Source organism: Orycteropus afer, unplaced genomic scaffold, assembly GCF_000298275.1.
Source record: "Orycteropus afer afer isolate SDZICR_OR568_19922 unplaced genomic scaffold, OryAfe1.0 scaffold00229, whole genome shotgun sequence".
Classification (NCBI taxonomy): Eukaryota; Metazoa; Chordata; class Mammalia; order Tubulidentata; family Orycteropodidae; genus Orycteropus; species Orycteropus afer.
The window spans coordinates 477,727-495,666 of NW_006921816.1; the positions used below are offsets into that span (position 1 = coordinate 477,727).

At 38.8% G+C, this 17,940-nt stretch overlaps 1 protein-coding gene across 1 annotated transcript in view; it reads right to left on the reverse strand.

The window, feature by feature from the left end:
* The window catches only part of EIF4E (eukaryotic translation initiation factor 4E), a 63,228-nt gene extending 61,240 nt beyond the window's left edge, over positions 1 to 1,988 (reverse strand). The window contains exon 1 of the mRNA XM_042782052.1: positions 1,941 to 1,988. Coding sequence (XP_042637986.1) covers positions 1,941 to 1,988 — 48 coding nt within the window. The remainder of the gene's footprint in view (positions 1 to 1,940) is intronic.
* Positions 1,989 to 17,940: the final 15,952 nt, after the last annotated feature.

Here is a 17,940-nt window from a genome sequence, read left to right on the forward strand (position 1 = left end):
ATGGACACTGGGAAGAGGTAACTATGGGGAGGAAGTGGGAGGGGAGCTGTTGCATTGTGGTAAACTGTGGTCAATGTCATGAGAAAAAGTCTATGTATACTGCTGTATGGAAAGTTAATTTGCTCTGGAAATCTTCACCCAAATCACAATTAAAAAAAAGTATCATTTTTTCCCTCTAGACATGAATAGAGATTTCTGAATGAACACTAGGGATGTTTATGGTAGGAATGGGAGCCAGAAGAGTATTCTGAGAATTGTGGAGCATATGGTTTGTATTTCCTGCTAATGGCCAAGGATTGGTAAAAGACAGCTACATAAATTTCCCAGAAAAGAGGGAAAAGATGAGTACATGTATGAATGGATACAATGGCTCATGTATGAATGGATACACTGGCTCATAACACATATTCATGGATATTTATCTAGTTCTTTATAACTGACAAATTATCATTTTTAATACTGCATTTGAACATCAAAATCACTGTAAGATGTTTCTGATTCCCATTTTTCAGTTATAGAGTTAACAATTTCAATCTTCAAGCTCCCACACATTAAAATGAGACTAAAATCCACTCATTTCTACTTTTCTAAACAGCCTATCACAAAGATGGAGACAATTCACAGTTACGAAAAGAACAAGAAAATTTCCAGGAGCAGAGAAGGAAAATGTAGAAATTTCCACTGCTATAATAACTATTAACTCACAGGTCTAGGACTGCAAGTACTTATATCATAGTCTTATTGAAAATAACCTTATGTAAACTAAATAGACTATTTTATTAATATGTTTTTTGCCTAGAATTTTCTTTCTAAATTAGATTAAAATGATATAATTTGTTTTACACTAGTTACTAGTGTATAAACTCTGGCTAGGTCTAAGTTAAGTCAAATAAATGTGTGTAATATTAATTCAGAGTATAAATGAACTGAAATTTGTAAAATAAATACCAGAACTAAATTGTATAGTTTATGAATGAACTTTGATATACTGAGTTCTTTCACTGAAGCAAAAACACCCATTTGTGAGAATAGTACCCATCAGTCCTAGGTTAACAAAAAAGCTGAATTATGTAATAACATATTTTTTAAACATTTGTCAATTTACTCTAATAAACTCTTTGCAAAGTACACTTCTAAAAAAAATTAGATCAGTTGCCCAAGTTAATTTTACTTGTAAAATTATGTACAGTAAAAAATTCAAGAGGTACAATGTAAAAACAAGTATCTATTGTCAGTCAAACTAAAGCAACCAAAACTAATCTCTTACAAGTCAAAAAATGGTCTAATAAAATGTGCTTGGAACTCATACAAAGAACAAAGAAAAAAACTATAAAGAAATATAATCACTTGAAAATAAGGGAAACTGCCTTGCCATTTTTACACACTAATGTTAAATCTCATTTTGATCTTGTCAACAGGAGAGTATCATTTTCCTCAAAGTTCAAAATTTTGCCAAATTACCTGTAAAGAGATTAAATTCTCCCTTTAAATGCCCCATCAAGCTCCTCAACAAGTATTTGTAAATTACTTCTTAATGTAACTGAACTCACATATACACACCTTACAGCAGAGCTTCAAACCAATTCGAACTGGTTCAAATAGTCAGTCATGGTTGACAGCACAGACTCAAATTTAGAAAATCTGGGTGAAGCAGAACCATAACCAGAATGCAAAAAATTACAGGTCAAAGCCCTGAGACAGGAGACCTGAAAGAGGCATAATGAGCCCTTCCAGGAGTCTGATGCGGGAAACTAGATGCAGAAGTCAGGACTGTGGAGAGCAACACACATTCAAATGCACTGTCAGCTGCGCAAGCACCACTGTTTCTTACTCTGCTGGTCAAAAGATTTGGGTGCTATGTAATGCATACACGGGAGATTAAGTTTCTAGCAAGGCATCAACCTATCACTTGTCTGGTTCTAGTAACCATTCTGATTCACCCACATTTTACATATTCGGGTCAAATCCGGTTTTATTTCTTCACCCATGTCTGAATGAGGATTAACTGGTTGGAAGCCCTGCTTGAGAGTAAATCACACAATCAAATTGAATTACTCTATTTTGTGTAATATCCATTGAGTAAGATTACACAAATGCCTATAAAAACTGGGACAAACAGGTAAACCCATAGTTCTTTAAGTGCTTATGGTAATACACAGTAGAAAAAGCAACAAGGAAACTAACAAGCTACCTGAAACAGCAATGAACAATTAAAATTTTGCAGGCTTTGGCATGGGTACCTCAACTGCAACACAAAACTAATCATTTGTTTTAAAGAAAATATCCCACTATTTAAAATTGTCAAAAGAATTCTAAGTGACTAGGCTGTGAGAAAGTGTGCTTCAAAATTACTAAAACTTGCATTTCTCATTAAAAATGAAGATTTCAATACTATTTAACATATATTTTCAAACTACTATAGTTTCAACTTGGCTTTATACCTCCATATACTTTAGGATTTTTAAGTTCCTCTAATCCCCAAATTTAAATGTACTATCCAAATATCAAAGAACTCTGGTGGCACAGCGGCTAAGGCATGTGGCTGCCAACCAGAAAGTCAGCAGTTCAAAACCACCAGCTGCTCTGTGGAAGGAAGATGGGGAAATCTATTTCCTGATTTACAGCCTCAGAAACCCAAAAGGGTTGCTATAAGTTGGAATCAACTCAATGGCAGTGTTTTTTTTTTTTGCTTTGTAATCCAAATTTAAATGGAGCTCTGATGGTATGGTTGTCAAGGGTTCAGCTGCTAACTAAAAGACCAGTGGTTCGAACCCACCAGCCACTCCATGGGACAAACATGAGGCAGTCTGCTTCCCTAAAAATTTACAGCCTTGGAAACCTTATGGGGCATTCTATTACAGCCTATAGGGTCACAATGTGTGGGAACCAGCTCAATGGCAGTGCGTTTGGTTTTGTTTTCAGTTATCCAAATTTTAAGATGCCCTCCTGGTACAGTGGTTCATCACTTGGCTGCTAACTGAAAAGTCTGTGGTTCCAACCCACCAGTTACTCCCCAGAAGATGTGGCAGTCTGCTTCCATAAAGATTTACAGCCTCAGAAACCCTATGGGGCAGTTATACTCTGTCCTATACAGTCACTGTAAATTGGTATCAATTCCATGGCAATGGGTATCCAACTGCCCTCAGGGTCAGCACTGGAACAAATACTACATTATACCATTAACCACATCACTTGGGATCAAGCTCCTTAAGCATTTATATTGAACAATCATAGCTTGTATAACTTTGTAGCCTAAAAAACACTTGGTACAACTAAACATAATAATGGCTATAAGCATTTACTGACTCAAAATAGTCCATTACTTTGCGCTGTGTAAACAAAACTGCATAGTTTCGTAAAGCCTAAAGGTCTAAATACTACTAAAACTTCATAGAACACATTGTTTTATTGATTAGAACACTGTCTTGGAGAACAATCGAGTGGACATGTGACCCGTTAAAGGAGTTTCAACTTGAAATTTTACATATTTATCCTACTTATTTATGTAACATTAGTGTTCTAATGTCAGTTAATCTTATCAGCAACGAGATATACTTCGGCAGTTAATCAAACTTCCAGAAACATAAATGAAAACTAGTGCCAATTAAACAAGTAGCCAAGTAGAAATGCTGCCTTAAATTCTGGCAACAAGAATAGTTTACATCAATGCAATGAAAAATAAGACTTTTTGTGTTCCATAGGCCTTTCTCTGACTAGAACTTTTAAAATAGTTGTGAAAGTCCTTAAAAGGTCAAAGCAAATCGACAAACTATTACCAAGATTACAAACTACCATGAAAGATAAAAATCTGCCAACTATGGTCTTGAACTGGTTCCAATGTAAAAAGTTTTCTAGTTGCTAATTAATATACTCATACTATTACCCCAAAACATTGTCACTTAGGCAGCACATTTCTAAAACAGTAACAGACACACAGAAGTTTCAGTGAACCAGAGCCGGCAAAACTAAACTGACAAAGATACCCTCTCCACCCGGAGGCAACTACCAAGTCTTTGCCCTACAATCAGGTTGTTTCGATTAAGTATAAAATACCTAAATTAAGCAAAAATTCTGCTGGAATGCGTAAAGTAGGAGAACCAAATAGAATATTAAAAAGCTGATTGTCTATTTCCAATAAGCTGTTGCTTGGAAATGATTCCGATGATAAGGACTCGTAAAGCAGACGGATCTACATCCATTCGCATTCTTTTGAGGCGTGCGCAATGCGCGGAAAGGATGAATGAATGGAAGACAAGCGCGTGTGAAATGCAGCAGGTCCAGCCGGCAACCAGACCGGCTGCAGCGATCTGTAGGCCTCGCTCCTCCCCCTTCCCTCCTCCATGACAGCCTAGTCTCAAGCATGGAGAGGCGAGGACAAAGTGATCCCCCTTCTCACCACCACTAACCCCCATCCTACTCGGAGAACTTCACCGCGCGGCACCGGGTTTTCCACCCCACCCCAAGGCCTTCTCTCCACCCCTGCCGCCAACCCCGGCAACATGCGGGCGCTCCGCAGTTAACACGCGCTCGCCCCTCACCGCTCCCCCACCCCGGCGAGACTGAAGCTGCCCGTGCGTGCCGCTCCCGCCCAACCCACTCTCCGGCAACGCGCGCCCACCGGCTGCACAAGCCGATCTGCCTAATGAAGGAAGACTCGCGCGCGCCCCCAACCCGAGACTCGGGAGGGAGAGAAAGGCTGCCCCGGGGCTCCCTCCTCCATCTCATTCCAGGCGGGCTAGCCGCCCACCCTCCCCGCAGTTCCCGGCGACTGCTCGGAGCCCGCGCCCTCCTAACCCAAAGTCATAATCCCCACACAGCTTCCCAGGTCCCTGAACATCCTCCACTGTAGCGGACAACCCGTGGCTCCATGGGAGACGCCGCGCCGCCCCTCCCCCAGTCCTCTCCCCCAGCTCTCTGGCCCCCACCAGAACGTGTGAGCTACATGCCGCTGCCGCCAGCCTCCGGGGCGCCCCCAAGTTGCCCGAGGGGAGGTCAGGTCCAAGAAGAGGGGGAGGGGGCGGTATGGGGTAGCGTGCGCGCCGGGAACACCGCCCCGCGGGGTCCCCCAGTCCGAGGAGAGGCTGAGCGCGGGGACCAATGGGGGTGGGGGCCAAAGGCAATACTCACCGGTTCCACAGTCGCCATCTTAGATCGATCTGATCGCACAACCGCTCCTGAAGGGGGGGTGAGAGGAAAAAAATGAGATTCAAACCGGATTGGCCGACTGCTGTCCACGTGACGGACGTGTCCGTTTGGCCCTGGCGGCGCCTGCGCAAGACTGCGGCTGCGTGGATAACGAAAGGCTTCTGGGAAGTGGAGTCTCCCCCCCCCCTTATTTTTTAGGGGCAAAGATGTATTTTAAAAAAAAAAAAGCTGGTCACGTGGTCAACGGGTAGGGTGCGCTGTTCTTGGTGCGGCGGACACTCGCGTGTTGGAGTCTGGTTTTCAGCCCTCTGTTCTTCCCCCTGGATAGCTACTGTCGCACTTACTGCCAGGCATGCCTACTGTGCCCTTTGTCGCCCTGTCCTCCCATCTTCCCCGGAAGGTTGGAACTAAAGCCTCAACACGCACAATAAGGCTTCATTTGCTTAGTTAAGGTCCTGGGACAAGTTTCCTGCGTGTTTATTTAGTTTTCTTTTGACCTTCCACCATTTTCTTTTAGTTTCAAAAACAGGTGGCGATGAAAAGTTGTTTAAGCAATCAGTCCTCCCACGTTCCTGGCTGTGCTATCGCTGGTGAGCATTCATTGCCATCACTGCGAAAGGGGGTGGATTGAACCGCCCACAGTACACACTTGCCACTGGATGGGGGATGGAGAGAGGGAGTGTACCGGTCAACTTTTCCTGTCCCAAATCCTGAGATTAAGGCCTCAGGGCTAAATCCTTCGTAGAAATAAAAATTATTTGGAAATTCTGTCCTGTCGGTTCCACTTCTCTGCTGTAACGTGAGTGGAAAATAGCCTAGTCCAGGTGCCAGCCAGGGAACCACTCCGGGTCCCGCTGACTAAGCCCTGGACTGACCGTCAGGAGTCGTTAGGCGGGTCAAGCTTTGACTCTTGACGTTGACTCATTCTCCTTAGGCTAGTGACTTAATCATCCAGTGCCTCAGCTTTTTCATTTATGAATCAAAGGTGATAATATACTTACCACACAAGAGTGTGCTGTGGTAATGACTGTAACCAGCTTTGAAAATGCTTCGGACTCTATAAATGTCTCATAATAAGCAACTGCGTGCCTCTCTAAGGATCAGCTCTTTTCCCTGCTGTGTTTTTTAGACAAAGTTTTTCTTTTTTTTTCTTCTTTGTTTACTTTGTTACATTATGATGTTTGCCGATGTGATTTTAAAGTTAGAAGAGTACTTTTTTACTTTATAACTAGCTACTTTTTGTAGAGGCTTTACTGTTCAGGAAAATATGGTTATGTTCACAATCACTGGCAATTAGAAATCTGTCCCCACATTAGCATCTACATATCCTTTCCTTCTAAGATACTGTGCTTTTATTTCTGAAGACGGTGTTATTCTACACTGTCTGGTTATTACCACAATAAACCGAAATAAAGAAAGCTAGTAATGTGTTACTGTAAGGTTCTAATGAGAAAGACACTATCTTGTTACTATTTCCTATGCTTCTTAAGAATGTTAACACCAGAAAAATTAGTATCAGCAAGCCGCCTATGTTGCCTGCTTATAGTGTTGCTGATGGCCAGAGCTGTGTCATACCTATTATTGAGTACATAATGGATACTTGAGTTGACTAACACATAATTGAGGCTGAATAAGAACTCAGTCACTGCCTGTTAATATGTTTTGGTTTACCTGGATGTCAGAAGTAATTCATGAAAGCTTTTGTCCTGTCAGTTTAGCTCAAGTAGGTTCTAAATTAGATAGAATTCTAAAAAATAAGAGTAAATGGTTTTCTACTTAGAGACTACCCTCTCTTATTTTTAAATTATCCACAGTATTTACAGTTGATCTTAATGGTATTTTCTGTTGTTTAAAAGTAATATGTGGTTATCTTCTTTGAGAGAAGGCATTGATGTGCTAGATAGCAGAGAAAAGAATCTTGGAGCCTGACAAGGAAATACAGGGAAATGAAAGCCAGTGAGATTTTTTAAAACTTTTTTTTTTTTTTCAAGCAATGCCTCCCATACTTTACCTTTGACTAAAAACTCCCCACTCTGGTCAATTGTCCTAGATTTACAACACTTATTAATGCTCCTATTCTTTATAGCTGAATTTCTCTTCATTTTTCATATGCTTCATTGTATGTGTTTTATAGTTATTCTAATATGTCACAGATTTTGTAATTAGGTTGTCATGTAAGTGTTTATGTATGTGGTTGTTTTGTGTTGTATCTGCCAATCTGAAGTATACACAGAAGAAATTGTATACTTTATTTCTTTATTAATCAATTAAGAAATTACATTTGTTGCCTTAACCAAAACCTAAAACCAGACTCACTGCCTTCAAGTCTGATACCACTCATAGCGATCCCTCCTTGGGTTTCCGAAGGGAATCACTATGGAAGTAGATTGCCCAACCTTCTTTCCTATTTGTTGCCTTACTACCATATAGTTAAGGATAGGAAGGTTAATAAAAGATTGTTGTTGTTGTTGTTGTTATGTGCCGTCGAGTCGGCCCCAACTCATAGCGACCCCTCCTTGGGTTTCCGAGGCAGTATCACTACGGAAGTAGGATTGCCCAACCTTCCTTCCGAGGAGTGGCTGGTGGGTTTGAACCGCCAGCCTTCTGGTTAGCAGTCAAGTGCTTTAGCCACTATGCTACCAGAGCTCCCAATAAAAGATTAGATTTGTGAAATAGGATATAAAAATGGAATACTATTCTACTTGATCAAATTATCTAGTGTATACGTAACTGCTTATAACCCAGGAGCTCTGGCAGCATAGTGCCAAAGGCACTTGACTGCTAACCAAAAGGCTGATGGTTCAAACCCACCAGCCACTCCTCAGAAGGAAGGCTGGGCAATCTACTTCCATAGTGATACTGCCTCGGAAACCCAAGGAGGAGTTGCTATGAGTTGGGTCCGACTAAACAGCACATAACAACGACAACAATACTTATAACCCAGAATAATATCACTATTATTTAAAAGCCTGGATGGTGATCATTTAACATTTCTAAATAATGATCTTTTCTTTACATAATATATTTTCTTAATATATTTTATATATATTATATATATAATATGTATATTATATATTTTCTTTACATAATGTTTCTTTACATAATATATTTTCTTAATATATTTTATATATATTATATATATAATATGTATATTATATATTTTCTTTACATAATGTTTCTTTACATAATATATTTCTTAATAGATTTAACGCATAGGAAATGACTAGATAATTTGATAGAATGCACCAGTTGCTTTTATTATGTATTTATCTTTTTGTCATTGGAGCTTTATTTAGGCTTGGTAGGTAACCCATGTCATTGTTTTGCTAAGCTTTTCAACAATGATTCAAGTTACTACTATATATCCCTCAAAAATATTATTGTTGCACTGTCTAGGACTTTTTTTAATCAACCTGATGACAATGAGTTTGGCTTTTTTTTTTTAAGTAATTTTAGACATGCTATTTAGATTACATACGTTTCTTAGTCTGTGATCAGTACAAAGCGGTCATTTTTCTTAAAATGAGTGGATTTTTTGATAGAAAATATGAAATTGCATAATAAAGTAAGTGAACCTTAATATTGAAATGTTGGGTAGTAACTATATATTGTCTAAACCAATCCTTAGTTAATACACCCCTTTCCTTAAACCTTACTCACTCTTTAAAAAAATATCAGTTAAACTTGGTACTTCATTTCATGTTCTGTTTTTTTACTTATTATTTTCATTCTATTTTCTACCATGATTATTCTATCAGAAGGAACTAAGATGATGGTCTCTAATAGGATAGATAGTGTTTTAAATTAAAATTGTATAGTTTAGTGGTTAAGAATGTGAGCACTGGTGTCAGCCTGTCTGGGTTCATAATCCCAGCTCCACATTTACTTTGTGACTATAATCATTTACCTAGTTTCTTTGTACCTCTTCTGTTGTTTTTTTCTTAATGAGTTAGAGGGGTATAAAAATTGTACTGATCATATATGGTAGTTTCTGAAATAAATGAGTTAATCCATACAACAAGTTCTTAAAGCATAATAAGCATTGAATGTTACCTATCATACCAAGTATACTTTTATATTGACATAGACTTCTTATCTCTACTTTTAAATTCAGTGTAATATATTTATGAATTTGTTTATTCAGAGAACTGACACCAACCCATTCTCTTTGAGGGTATTCCAAGCTTTCAAATATTGAAATTCAACTAACATTTTTTGAATATAACATACCAAGTATTTTTCATAATTGGTTATCTCATCTGACCTTTGTAGGACTTGTATGAATTAGTCACTATTGACCCCACTTCTGCAGAAAGAAACAGACTCACAAAAGTTAAAGGAGATTTCCAAGTCCACATAGCCAGTGAGTAAGCTGAAATTCAAACCCAATTCTCTTGATTCTAAGATTCCTTTCTTCCTCCATACCATAGTTACTTCCCTCTGTTGTTGTTATGTGCTGTTGAGTTGGACCCAACTACTAGCAACCCCTCATTGGGTTTCCAAGGCAGGATCACTGCGGAAGTAGATTGCCCAACCTTCCTTCCAAGGAGTGGCTGGTGGGTTTGAACCGCCACCCTTCTGGTTAGTAAAGTGCCTTAGGCACTATGCTACCAGAGCTTCCCTTCCCTCTGATAGGTGCTTACAAACTCCTATATCTCCTCAAAGGACTTCTAAGTTCATCTTAAAAACTGACAAGAAACCATTCAAGAAATACTAATGACAAATGTGTGGTCACTGAAAGATATTTAAAGGACACAGGAAGCACAGGCACTTCCCTCCTGGACTATAAAATCTGGTTGGCCTCTAAGTCATAGTAATATAAATAGTTCAGTAGCCATTTAAAGAAGGGTGACTAAGAACCAAAAGGATGTAGCTAAGCAAGCACCATAAATGAGTACTCATTCACATAATGAATGACATGGTCATCGCTCCTTCCCTTACTTATTTCACTCAGACCTCTGTTTAAATGTCATCTCCTGAGGGAAATCTTCCTTGACCACCCTGTCTAAATTAAGATCCCTATTACTCTCTGTCTTTTTTTCCTGCTATTTTCAGACCACTTCATAGTCTTAGCTCCAAACCTGGCATTAAACACTCTTTAATTAATTGTGGGTTATCCTCATCACTAAAATATTAGCTCCTTGATGACTTGTAGGCAGACTGCTAATATTTGGGAAAAAAAAACAAAAATTAATCAAAATAACCAAACTCTAAACTCAGGAATAAAAATGTAACTTATAAAAAATTACTGCATGCCGAGTGGGAGCTCTGGTAACCTAGTGCCTAAGGCATTTGACTGTTAACTAAAAGGCTGGCAGTTCAAATCCACTAGCCACTCTTCGGAGGAAGATTAGGCAATCTATGTCTGTAGAGATACCGCCTCAAAAACCCAAGAAGGGGTTGCTATAAGTCAAGATTGACTCCATGTCAGTGAGTTTTGGTTTTTTATATGCCAGCTAGTGTGCTAAGCAGTTTATGTGCATTTATACCAGAAAAACCAAACTCGCTGCCATCGAGTTGATTCTGACTCATAACAACCCTCATTTGTTTTCCAAGGCTGTAAATCTTTATGGAAGCAAACCATCTCATCTTTCTTCTGGGAGCAGCTGGTGGGTTCGAACCACCGACCTTTTGGTAAACAGCCAAATGCCTTGATTGCTACACGACCAAAGCTCCTTATGTAGTTTCTCATTTTGTCTTCGGTACATTATAAGTTTGTTGTTGTTGTTAGGTGCCGTCGAGTCATCTCCAACTCATAGTGACCCTATGGACAGCAGAACAACATCGACTGGTCACGTGCCTGCCCCACAATCCTTGCTGTACCTGAATCCATCATTGTAGCCACTGTGTCAATCCATCTTGTTGAGGGCCTTCCCCTTTTTCACTGATCCTCCACTTTACCAAGCATGATATCCTTCTCAAGAAAATGGTCCTTTCTGACAATATGACCAAAGTAGGTGAGACAAAGTCTGGTTATTCTCACTTCTAAGGAGCATTCTGGCTGCACTTCGTCCAGGACAGATCTGTTCTTTTGGCACTCCATGGTACTTTCAGTATTCTTCATCAAAATCACAACTCAAAAGTATCAACTCTTCCTCGGTCTTCCTTATTCATTGTCCAGCTCTCATATGCATATGAGGCAATTGAAAATACCATGGCTTGTGTCAGGCACACCTTAGTCTTCAAGGAGATTATCTTTGCTGTTCAGCACTTGAAAGAGTTCTTTTGCAGCAGATTTGTCCAATGCTATACATCATCTGATATTTTAACTGCTGCTTCCACTGGCTTTGATTGTAGAATGGAGTAATATGATGTCTTTGACAACTTCTATCTTTTCTCCATTTATCATGATGCTGCTTTTTGGTCTAGTTGTGTGAGGATGTCAGCTTTCTTTATATTGGGGTGTAATCCATACTTCAGATTGTAGTCTTCAATCTTCACCACTAAGTGCTTCAAGTTGTCCTCACTGTCAGCAAGCAAAGTTGTGTCATCAGCATATCACAGGTTTTAATCCTGATCCTCCCATCCTGATGCCACATTCTTCTTCATATGGTCCACCTTCTCAGATTATTTGCTCAGCATACAGATTGAATAAATATTGGTGAAAGGATACAACCTTGGCACACTCCCTTCCTGATTTTAAACCATGCAGTGTCCCCTTGTTCTGTTCAAACAACAGCCTCCTGGTCTATGTACAGGTTCCTCATGAGTACAATTAAGTGCTCTGGAATTCCCATTCTTCTCAATGTTATCCACAATTTGTTATGATCCACACAATCAAATGCTTTTGCATAGTCAATAAAACACAAATAAACATCTTTCTGGTATTCTTTGTTTGAGCCAAGATCCATCTGACATCAGCAATGATATCTCTCATTCCGTGTCCTCTTCTGAATGTAGCTTGCATTTCTGGAAGTTTTATGTCAATATAGTTCTCCAACTGTCTTTGAATTGTCTTCAGTAAGATTTTTACTTGTGTGCAATATTAATATTGTTCTATAGTTTCCAGATTCTGTGGGATCATCTTTCTTTGGGATGGGTACCAATATGGATCTCTTCCAGTCAGTTGGCCAAGTAGCTGTCTTCCAAATCTCTTGGCATAGCTGAGTGAGTGCCTCTGGTGGGCCATCTGTTTGCTGAAACATCTCAACGGGTATTCCGTCCATTCCTGGAGCCTTATTTTTCACCAAATAAGGGGAAAAGTGTGCAACGTTGACATCTTCCTTCAGTACCATTGGTTCTTGATCATATGTCACCTCCTGAAATGGATGAACATCAACCAATTCTTCTTGGTACAGTGATTCTGTGTATTCCTTCCATCTTCCTTTGAAGATTCACTGCATTGTTCAATTTATTGCCCATAGAATCTTTCAACATTGCAACTCAAGGCTTAAATTTTTTCTTCAGTTCTTTCAGCTTGAGAAATGCTGAGCATGTTTTTTCCCTTTTGGCTTTTCAACTCCATGTCTTTGCACATTTCATTATAAAAATTGATGTTGTTTTCTTGAGCTGCTCTTTGAAATCTTCTGTTAACTCTTTTATCTTGTCATTTCTTCCATTTGCTTTAGCTACTCTATGTTCAAGGGCAAGTTTTAGAGTCTCTTCTGACATCCATTTTGGTCATTTCTTCCTTTCCTGCTTTTTAATAACCTTTTGCTTTCTTCATATATGATGTTCTTGATGTCATCCCACAATTCTTCTGGTTTTCAGTCATTGGTGTTCAATGCATCAATCTATTCTTTAGATAGTCTCTAAATTCAGGAGGGATATATTCAAGGTCATACTTTGGCTCTAGTGGACTTGTTTTAAGTGTCTTCAACTTTCAACTTGAACTTGCATATGAGCAGTTGATGGTCTATTCCACAGTCAGCCCCTGGCCTTGTTTTGGCTGAAGATATTAAGATTCTCCATCACCTCTTGCCACAGATGTAGTTAATCTGATTCCTATGTACTCCATATGGCAAAGTCTACGTGTATAGCCACTGTTTGTGTTGTTGAAAAATGGTATTTGCAATGAATAAGTCATTGGTCCTACAAAATTCTATCATGCAATCTCCAGCTTTATTTCTATCTCCAAAGCCAAAATTGCCAAGTATTGGTGATTTTTCTTTGTTTTCAACTTCTGCATTCCAATCACCAGTGATAATAAGCACATCTTCATTGCATGTTTAGTCAATTTCAGACCGTAGAAGTTGGTATAAATCTTCCATTTCCTTATCTTTCGCTTTGGTGGTTGGTGCATACATTTGAATAATAGAAGTACTAACTGGTCTTCCTTGTGGGTGTATGGTTATTATCCTATCACTGACAACATTGTACTTCAGGATAGATCTTGAAACAGTCTTTGTGATGGTGAATACCATGCCATTCTTCTTCAATTTGTCATTCCTGGAATGGTAGATCATATGGTTTTCTGATTGAAAATGCCCCAAACCAGTCCACTTCAGCTCGCTAATGCCTAGAATATCAATTTTTATATGTTCTTTGGGCAATCTACTTCCACACTGATACTGCCTCAGAAACCCAAGGAGGGGTCACTATGAGTTGGGTCTGACTCGATGGCAAATAACAACAACAACATTTTATTTTTGACAACTTCCAATTTTCCTAGATTCATACATCCTATATTTCATGTTTCAATTATCAATGGATATGTGCAGCTGTTTCTTCTCATTTTGAGTTGTGCCACATCAGCAAATGGAGGTCTCGAAAGCTCTACTCTATCCACATCATTAAGGTCGGCTCTACTTTGAGAAGGCAGCTCTTTCCCAGTCATATTTTGAGTGCTTTCCAACCTGACAGGTCTCATCTTCCAGAACTGTATCATACAGTGTTTCAGGGCTATGCATAAAGTTTTCTAGTAATATATCAGACAGTATTTCACTGCTATTCATAAGGTTTTCACTGGCCAATTCTTTGAAAAGTGGATGGCCTCTTCCTTCTCCTGAGTCTGTCTTAGTCTGGAAGCTCCATTGCAACCTGTCCACCATGGGTAACCCTGTTGGCATTTGAAACACTGGTGGCATAGCCTTCAGCCTCACAGCAACACACAAGCCACCACAGTCCAACAAAATGACAGACAAGTTCATCTCCCTTTGCTGTTTCAAACCACTCCACTCACCTCCTGGTCTTCCCCCCACCTGTTCCTGCTGTGTGCCAGCTCCTGCTTCCCGCCAGGCCTCCCCCCTTACCTGTTTTGGCCATCAGCTGGCTCCCCACATTATGAGGTAAGTATCCTATTTTTCAGATAAGAAAACTGGGGCTTTTGCGGTTGGTGCATACAATTGGGTAAACAATTTACCCAAGCTCCCACAATGAGTAAAAGCAGAACCAAATTATGGACACAGTTCTGTTTTTTCAGGGCTCTTAACCACTATATAATAATTGACTAGATTATAGGTATGGAATCCCTGGGCAGTGCAAATGGTTAAGCAGTAGACTACTAGCCCACAGGTGCCTCAAAGACAGGCTTGGCAATCTGCTTCTGAAAGAACACTGCCTTGAAACCCCTGTGGAGCACAGTTGTACTCTGACACACATGGGTTTGCCATGAGTCAGAATCAACTTGATGGCCACTAACAATAACAGCATCAGATAGTAAGTGGTCCAACCTAATAAGAAAGATCATTCTATGACACAGTGAGAGAGTCAGTAATAATCCATCAACAGTATATGAAAAATTAATGTATTTGTTAGGTCAACAATAAGATACTTTCCAACTGAACTTAATTTACCTTGTAAAATTGAAATTAGGAAAAAATTAAAATGTACAAGATAAGATAAATAGTCTTTAAAAATAACACACAAGATTATAGACACTCAAATTTCAGAGACTTGGGTGTAACTTCAGTCTGGATTTTGATTGCTACATACATGAGTAAGTGCCTGCATTGTTAATATGCTTGCCAAGTATAAAAGAGGAATTCAGAATAACTATATTTGGTAGTTGTTCAGTTGTTCAATGTTCCAACATTGTTCAGAGGACAGGGTGCCCCGACACAAAAATATGAATGTGTGATCCTCTGGCCCTAATTGGGGATGATTACTTGAGGATACCAATCATTAATGCCATACTTCTAATTCACCTAATTTTGATTTGTTCAACAAGCAAACATATGAAAATTGTATTTTTCCAGGCTGATTTGTATGTCGGGCTGATCAGGAAACATGACTATCTAAACCACAATAGTTATATTACTCAGAGTCAATTTTTTAAATGACATTAGGCATTTTTGTTTGATTGTCTACATTATCCTCTATGAGTTTGGCTAAGGCAAACCCCAGTGGATTTTTTCTGTGGTGCAGATTATGATGATTCTCTGAGGAAATACCATACCATAGAGATTTCTGAGTGGCCAGCCAGCCTTCCCCAGGACTTGTCAGATGCCTTTCTATTCCAACAGTATCCTTGGAGACCTGTGGATTAGAAATTCATATAAATAAATAAATAGTGTAGAGCCATTTTGATTGTTTACAAGTGGTGGCCATTTTGGATATTTAAAGTGACTGAGGGTGCAGCCATTTTGAATGTTTACAACCGACAGACATTTTGGATTTTCAAATGACAGCATTTTCATCTGGATTCCAGGGACCTAAGAATAGGCTCAGTTTGCCAAGGATGGCAGGGACTAAGGAGAGAGGTGGTGAGTGTATAAGTGCTGCCGACTAGTGAATAGAGGAGCACAGCACAGTACGCTGCTTATGTAGATAACATCCAAGCAAGACAAAGAAAATGAAAATCATGGGCAAGTCATGCCAATTTCAATCACCGAGTAAATATAAACACAAAAACATCACAATGCCTTGGAGACAACAGAGCATCACAGTGCACACAAAGAAGCAAGATAAAGCAGGAGAAACAAGGGACCAGGATACAGACCCAAAATACATCTCTGAGGAAGATGCAGCATTGGAACTCCCTAATAAGGAATTCAAAAGAATTATATTTAGGTACATTCAATGAACTGAGAGATCAAGGAAAACACAGAGAATACCCTAGAACAATTTCAAAACACAATACAAGAATAAAATGACAAAATGAATTTTCACCCAAATCACAAAAAAAAAAAGAATAAAATGACAAAATAAATGAAAAATTAGAAATGATACAAAATCTACACACAGAAATCCAGAAGATTAATACTAAATTTTCAGAAATAGATAACACATTGAACAGGCAACGGAGTAGAACTGAATCAATGGAAGACAGAATTAGTGAGATTGAAGGCAAATACCTCAATACTCTTTTGGAAATGTATCAGTCAGAAAAAAAGATCAAAACAAATGAAGGAAGCCTAAGGTTCATGTGGGATACCATCAGAAGGAATGACCTACATGTAATTGGAATTCCAGAACAGGAAGAGACAAATAAAATCACAGAAAAAATTGTCAAATATTTGTTGGAAGAGACTTTTCCTGGCATGAAGAAGGATGAGAATATGTCCATTCAAGAAGTCCGATGAATCCCAAACAGGATAGACCCTAAGAGAAAATCACCAAGACCAAACAGAAAGAAAGAATCCTGAAAGCAGCAAGGGAAAAAAAAAAAAAGTTATCTACAAGGGGCAACCAGTAAGACTAAGCTCAGATTTCTCAGCAGAAACCATGTTGGTGAGAGATAATGGGATGGTATATATAAAGACCTGAAAGAGAAAAATTTCCAACCAAGAATTATATAACCAGAAAAATTGTCCCTCAAACATGATGGTGAAATTAGGACATTTCCAGATAAGCTGAAATTAAGGGAATTTGTTAAAACCAGACCAATCTTATAAGAGATGCTAAAGAGAGTCCTTTGGACAGAGAACTAACAGCAGCAAACAATAATTGACCATTAACACACATGATAACATAACCTAGAAACCAATCCAGTAATAGAATATCCAAAGTAAATAAGCCTACAAGATTGTAAACAGGGAACCAGAGACATCAATTGACAAATGAGGACAACTACAAACCAAAAAGGGAAAAAATTTTGTAGTTACAGAACTTCTAAATGGTGGGGCAGTCAAGACAACTACAAGGTAGAACAGACTGTTCTAAACTTGGGAAGAAAATTATAAATCACAGGGTAACCTCCCCCAAAAAAAGATAAACCTTCTCATCAAAATGAAAAAGAGGACCAGCAAAAATATTTAATAAATACTAAAACAATAGTAATGAAAGAAGTAATAACACGATTCATAAACAAAATGAGCTCAGCATTGAACATTATATGGAACAAAGAAATCAACACAATGAAAAAGCATGTAACAAAATGACAACAACAAATTGATTCTTGTCGATAATTATGATCATTACATATCTGGCAAGGGACTTATCTCTAAGATTTATAGAAAACCCCAACACCTCAACAGCAAAGGAATTAACAATCCAATTGAAAAATGGGCAGAAAACATTAATAGACACTTCACCAAGGAGGGTATTCAGGTGGCCAACAAATACATGAAGTGATGCTCATGATCACTGGCCATCAGAGAGATGCAAATAAAAACAACAATGAGAAACCATATCACCCCAGCACTAATGGCAAAGTTCAACAAGATAGAAAATAAATGCTGGTGAGGATGTGGGACTCTCATATACTGCTGGTGGGACTGTCAAATGATACCACTGTGGAAAGCAGTATGGTGATTCCTTAAAAAGCTGGAATTAAAAATATCATTTGCTTCAGCAATCCCATTACTAGATATATATCCTAAATAAGTAAGAACCAGGATGAGAACAGATATATACCCTTGTTCATCGCAGCACTATTTACAATAGCAAAACGATGGAAACAACCTACATGCCCAT